At 35.9% G+C, this 7,369-nt stretch overlaps 1 protein-coding gene across 1 annotated transcript; it reads right to left on the bottom strand.

The window, feature by feature from the left end:
- Nucleotides 1–5,837: 5,837 nt before the first annotated feature.
- LOC145101225 (uncharacterized) lies at nucleotides 5,838–6,878 on the bottom strand. The gene has a single exon (XM_079038407.1). It carries the CDS (start codon nucleotides 6,725–6,727, stop codon nucleotides 5,927–5,929), a length of 801 nt encoding a protein of 266 aa, XP_078894533.1. The 5' UTR covers nucleotides 6,728–6,878; the 3' UTR covers nucleotides 5,838–5,926.
- Nucleotides 6,879–7,369: the final 491 nt, after the last annotated feature.

Here is a 7,369-nt window from a genome sequence, read left to right as displayed (position 1 = left end):
ATATATCCACAAAAATTGTGTCAACGTTTGCTACACATTTATGTTGATTACTTGGGCTAGATGCTGTTATATTTCTACTTTGAATATTATAAACGATGGTTTATATTAGATTCTAAGGAAGGGTGAAAATGGGGTGTTACTATTACAACGTCAGAAAATGTATTGTCAGAATCGACCCTATAAATCTGTTAACTAATCAGCAGAAGATGTACATGAATACAAAGACGACGGACCATCATTAACTTCGTCTTTGCTGTTGTCGCGAATCGACGCTGAGCTCTCTAGATTAGTACCAAATTGCAGTGTTGTAAAACTCAACGAGTTGGCCGATTACTCGACCGAGTACTCCCTACTCGGCCCCTTACCGATGCGAGTTACAAAATCCGAGTACTCCCCAATCAGCCCCTTAGTGATGCGAGCAGTGTTGTAAAACTCGACCAAATCAGTGATTACTATGAATAATATAATTAATGATTTATTATTTAACACACACACATGTGACTATTACTACATATATATCTTAAATTATCAGTAATTATTCACGAAGTGAGACTATTGTGTGTTTTTCAGTTTTTGTGTATTCGCATGTATCCATTTTGTTATATATTTCAATCAACTTATGATTTTAACTTATGCTTTTGACATGTAAAATTTCCCTAAAAATATTTCTACATAAATTATCGAATCTGAGTACTCCCGCGTACTCGCTACTCGGCAGTCGTTCGAACAGGTACCGAGTAGCAAGTTCTACAACCTTGCCCAATTGTATCATTGGTTATGATCCAACCATTGGAGAGTCAAGATAGGAAGATTCATCTGGTTTCAAGATTCCTCCAGGTTTTGATTCATGAATCGGTCTTATATATCCATGGTTTTTTTTCGATTGATAGAGTGGGTTTCTTCATCTGGTTTCAAGATTCATCCAGGTTTTGATTCGTATTTTCTTCGATTTGGTTTCCAATTGGTATTTTATGAACTCGGTCTTAAATATTTCTTCCTTTGTTTCAAAAGTTCTTGATGAACTTCACAAATCATGAGTAACAATGGCGTCAATGGTGTTAATCATTAGTAGGTGTTAATGAAAATAGATTATGAAGTGAACAATAGTAAGATACCTTCCATTGGAGTTGCAATAAGCACGCAACAAGAACAAGGGTGGAGATTAAGATGAAAGCAAGGAACATGGAAATAGGTTTCACAATTTTTACACAGATAAGTGGGATTTAGATTAGGAAAATTAGTGTTTTGTGATTGATGGTGATGGTGAAAAGAAAAGAATCAATTACATAGAAATCAAATGATTTTCACAATGGATATTACATGCCCCAAATATATATATATATATATATATATATATATATATATATATATCTAATTTAAAATGCCATGTCATCAAAGTAACCGACTATTCCCTTATCAAGTCACATAATGATGTAATTGATAGGTAAAACTTAACTTTAATGACTTATTGTGCAAAAAAATAGGTTAGTGACCAAATAGGTAATATGAACAAACTTCATTGAGCTATAGCAACATTTTCCCTAAAAAAGAACATTTATATACTAGGAAAAAGAGGAACAACTCCAATACACCCAAGTACACAACCCCATAGATCCCCTACATTTAATCAACAGAAAAAAACTAAGGATTGGATATTGCCAACAACGTTTAGCCGTGAAAGTAATAGTCTTCCTAAATATCATGTCATTTCTCTTCTTTCAAATGCTCTAGAGCATCCCGTAACATATAGTTAACATGACCCTCATTTTCTTCGGATGGTACCCCTGTTAGTTGCAAAGTTGAGAAGTTAACCAACTCTCGATAAAGATATATGAGGAATTCAGAACCAATGAAACACCTATTCCATGATTTTCTTAGCGAAAGAACAGTGAGCCAGGATGTGATATATGTTTTCAACGTTCAAATCACAAAAAGCCACATATAGTTGAGTCGACATCAAGACCTAGGTGACTAAGACCCTCAAAAAATCAAAGGAATTCTACGGTTGTCGCGCCGGATGAAACACATAGCCTTTAGAGAGACTTCTTTCAACGACTTGATGGGACCATATATACCCAGGGAGGGACAACCTGATTTGGTAGCTTTGACATAGTGTATTGGTGGCTGACTGAAGATGGATTAAATACTTTGTTTTGTCTTGTCAGATTCACTAATAATTGGGTGTCGTGATATCGAACTCCTTATGATAAACACTACAATCTTTTGTCATTTCTAACCCCATTGAATCTGATGAAAGAGAAATTCTTGCCATTTGTTCCTAGCCATATGTACGTCCATCACTTCCCCAATTATACGAAAGAGCTTCATGATTTCTTCTTTGGTACTACCGTTTAGAATATTTGAGAAGAAGAGGCGGTCATGAACCCATTCCACCATCGATCCACACTCCTTCCTGTCGATTTTCTTCTTCGTCAAACTTTCGTTCATCCATCATGATCGTCATGACCTTTCATCTCATCCATCATATTGAGCTCTCCTTTAGCTCAAGCACTCCTCAGGTGGTCATTAGTAAGCCAAATGCGTTTGTAAGTATATAAAATAAGGAGTTTTCTAAACAAAATCACAAATCTTACTTAAAAATATAAATTTATTTACATTTTAATGATTAACCAAATTATTGCCACATGAAACTATAATAGTTTTATAATAAAGGGTAGTGATATACATTAAGTCCGATACATGTTTACATATACATCTTTCTTCAACATCATTTTAATGGACTACTTCACCCCTTAAAGTCATGTATTACTAGTTAAGTTATACAATATCTACAAATTATTTCCGACTTTGAGGTTGACTTTACGCCTCTCCACACCCTACCATCTTTTGGACATCTTAATTTAGACAAACTGTAAAAATGGTCCTTATGATATGCATTTTTCTGAGGTTTAGTCCAAACCTCAACTTTTTTGGATTCGTGGTCTTTTTGGGCTAGTTTCATTATTGATTTAGTCCCTCAGTAAACTGAAATGACTGTAATACCCTTGGGGTATTTATTTTCCATTTTTCTTTCATTTTTTTTAATATAATACTTATTTATTTATTTAAACAATTAAAAAATAAGAGGGATCCTCTCTCTCTCTCTCTCTCTCTCAAAAGTGCATCTGGGTTTACATACGTCTTTGACCTCGAGATGTTTTAAAATGGTGGTTGCCCCTCTATTTCCACTGCATGATCCTAAATCGGATCTTGTTGAGCCGATGATTGCATCCCCCATTAGTCATCAACAATCAACATCCCTTATAGTTAAAGAATGCCTTTCTCCCCCCCCCCCCCCCATCCCCCTGCAACTATTTGTTTCAATTTGTATATCTTTAGAGTGAAAGTTGAAACTCGAGGCTATAATGATTTTGGTCTACATATAACTACTCGAGCATCATTTTCCGACGAGGGGTGAAACCATAAAGCTCTCGTTTATAGATGATTCGTCCTCCGCCATTGGAACACGTCGGTAACTGCCGCCCAACGCTGTCGGAGATGTGCTTCCATCAAACCCTAGCTTCCGTCAAGGAAATTTCTTAACCAGTTAACAACATCATAACTAACCTCTTTCCCTGCTTCCGTTGTTACCGATGGTACACACGACGGCTAAATCGCCATCAGAGTTCACATCGTCGTCGTCTCCACTTCCATTCGAATGCCTACATTCTACAACATCACAATTCCCGATGTTATCTCCCATATTTCTATTCTCCATGGAGCTGGTTTTTTTCTTTTCTGGAGGGGTTGTCGGAAGCTGATCATGTCCATGGTTGAAGGGTTTCACCAGAGGGCATCGTACGTGAAAGGCAAACTTCATTTATAATAGTAGTGGCTACGATATGCAGGTAACAGAGGGTGCTGAATGGTGGTGGATTGGTGATTGGTCGGAGGTGATGAAAAGTGGTGGTTGTCCGAAGATGTCACCGAGATCTTTAGGAAGGAAAGGCGTGGGATGGAAAAACAAGAACCATACGTCCCCTTTTCTTTATTTCTACCTTCTAATCGAATTTGTAGTAATTAGTTTGTATGTTTTAGTTTTTTTGGATGTGCATGTAGGATTAGGAATATCTAGAGAGAGTGAGTGTGTATGTGTGTGTGTGTGTGAGAGAGAGAGAGAGAGAAATCTATTTTCTATATTTATTTATTAGTTATAAAATAGTTAAAAAATGAAAAATAAAAATATTAAAGGTATTTTAGCCTTTTCAATTTTAGGAGGGACATTTTCCACATACAAACTAATCAAAAGGACCACTAATTCAAAAAAAAATCGAAGTTTGGACCAAATCTCAGAAAATGCATACCACAGGAACCATTTTTGTAGTTTTGTCCTTAAGTTATTTTCATGATTTTTAGACAATCAAAGAAGTTGTTGATGCTTCTTCAAGTATAATCATGATTTTTTTAGCAACATCTTATTAAAAAAAACAGTTTTCAGAACCTCTCTTCGACTACAACATTCTATCATCATGTCCTCCCCTTTTAACTCGTTTACATCGTTTCCTTCAGCTATAATGTCCCCTCTTCGAAGATTTGAACGAGACTTGATTTTATCTCCATCTATAATGATGATGAAAATGAATTTGAAAGGTATTATTATCTTCTTTGAGTATTATTATGATTATTTAGCAACATCTCATTAAATTATAAAAATCAGGTTTTAGAATCTCTCTCTTTTTAGAGGATCATCTCATCATGTCCTCCTCCATTTTCCACTAGTTTCCATCGTTTCACTTCCACTACAATGTCCCCTCTTCAAAGATTTGAAAGAAACTTGATTTTATCTCCATCTATAATGATGATGAAAATGAATTTGAAAGGTATTATTATCTTCTTTGAGTATTATTATGATTATTTAGCAACATCTCATTAAATTATAAAAATCAGGTTTTAGAATCTCTCTCTTTTTAGAGGATCCTCTCATCATGTCCTCCTCCCTTTTCCACTAGTTTTCATCGTTTCACTTCCATTACAATGTCCCCTCTTCAAAGATTTGAACGAAACTTGATTTTATCTCCATCTATAATGATGATGAAAATGAATTTGAAAGGTATTATTATCTTCTTTGAGTATTATTATGATTATTTAGCAACATCTCATTAAATTATAAAAATAAGGTTTTAGAATCTCTCTCCCTTTAGAGGATCCTCTCATCATGTCCTCCTCCCTTTTCCACTAGTTCCCATCGTTTCACTTCCACTACAATGTCCCCTCTTCAAAGATTTGAACGAAACTTGATTTTATCTCCATCTATAATGATGATGAAAATGAATTTGAAAGGTATTATTATATTCTTCGAGTATTATTATGATTTTTAGCAACATCTCGTTTAAAAAAAAAAAAAAAAAAGGTTTCATAACCTCTCTCCCATTACAACATCCTCTCATCATGTCCTCCCGATTTTCATCGTTTTCCTTCCATTACAATGTATCCCCTTCGAAGATTTGAATGGGATGATAGAAATGAATTTGAAAGGTATGAACAATTAATAATGGATTTTTCAGCGCTCACTCCAACCAAAACATCCCAACTCCATTTGCCTTTTAAACCCAAGTTTAACAATTTTGTATGAGGATGTTGATCAATGGGGCTAGATGGTCGTCTATGAACCATGGTAAGTGGTACGTGGTGTTTGACAAAAACCTCATCGTCGAGCCTAATCAGATATGGTGTCCCTTATTGGTCATTGTTTGATTGATATGAACAAATTTGTTTATTGTTTTATTTTTAGTTCAAAAAGTAAAAGAATAAATCATTTTATTCGATAAATATAAACCACAAGGTATGGAGAAGCGATTATTTGCAATATAAACAAGAAAATCAAGAATTAAACAATATGTGGAACGACACCGTTTCATTCATTATAACGTGGACTGGTCGTCCTTAACAATTACAGCGAATAAGAGAAGTAGCAATAATCACGCGCTCACTCCTCCTTCTGACCGGTGACGCTTTCATCGTCCGCCCATATTTGCCGGTGACGTGGCCGCCACGTCGCGTAGATAGCCGGAGACTTGCCGTCCACCCTAGAATCATACGTACGAAAACCCACTTCGCCGTTATTATCATTCATCTCCGCCGTCAGGACAACATTGTCCGCCACTGCAGCAACCTCGCAGCGCCTGCCGGAGCTTAATTTCACGTCGCGATCCAAATCCCAGATCGCAATTTCACTCCCGTACTCGGATTCATCGTCTTCAAAATCTAACCCTAAACCAAAACTATCCCACAACTGTACAACGCTCTTCCCGGCGGAAAAATCCGACAACGAAAACCCGTTACGCCGTCGGAGCGTGAAATTACCATCGGACCCTCTGTTGTTTCCCCAAAAACTAGAACCCTCTGCCCGGAAAACTTCATCCGGATGTCCGTCCTCTGAATCCAATTCTTCATCGTCGGACTCTGCCACAGACGACGGTGTATCATCGTCTCCGTCGTCATCGGAAAAGTCAAAATCTAAATCATCATCGCCGAAAATCTGCTGGGGGCATGATTTTTGACAAGAAGTTAAAAGTTTGAGACGGATCTGGTATATAAACAATTTAATCCTATTAAATACACTAGTGAAAGTAGCGAAAACAGCAAGAATCAAAGCACCCCATGTCCAATAACTGTAAAACCGAGGAACTTTATCGATTAGAGAAACTGTAGAAAGTAAAGATGGGTTCTGTAAGCATTTCATTCCGGCTTCGAAATCGCCGATGAGATTGAGCTCCGTGATTTCCATATTGATGTGATGCTTCACAGCTGGAGGTGGTCAATAATGGTGATCGTATATTAGAGAGAGAGAGAGAGAGAGAGAGAGAGAGAGAGAGAGAGAGAGAGAGAGAGTGGGGAAGAAAGATTGAAATGAAATGTGAGAGTTTGAAGGAAGTGGATGGTTTTGGGAATATATAATGGTGGGTAGGTGGATTTTGGGGAGGCGTTGAAGAATGGTTAAAAGATAACACGATTGGGTTTAAGGGTTGAAGAATGGTTAAAAAGATGACACGATTAGGTTTTTATATTTAAAGCTAAGGTAAATGTTTCCACTCTATTAAAACCCTCAATTAAAAACAATATTACTTTCATTGGTCTAAACAAATGTTATTGAAATCATGATAAAGATAATATGATCTAGACAAATCGATTCTAGTCAAGATTACCATTGTTTTGGGTAGAATAGGTAGTAAGAACAATCGTAAGATTGTTATTATTTATTTATTTAAATATAATTATGATATTTTGTTGTGGCTAACTATATGAATTAAGTTAATTGAATATGAATCCTATAAAACTCATGTTCAATTATTTATTGTTATATGATGTATTGTAGATGTATTTTTAATGTTTTAAACTATCATTCCTAATAAATAAAAACCTTTTTTTG

This window comes from Lactuca serriola, chromosome 4 (genome assembly GCF_051521515.1).
Source record: "Lactuca serriola cultivar US96UC23 chromosome 4, Lser_US96UC23_V15, whole genome shotgun sequence".
NCBI classification, from domain to species: domain Eukaryota; kingdom Viridiplantae; phylum Streptophyta; class Magnoliopsida; order Asterales; family Asteraceae; genus Lactuca; species Lactuca serriola.
This window is presented reverse-complemented; position numbering and strand designations above follow the sequence as displayed.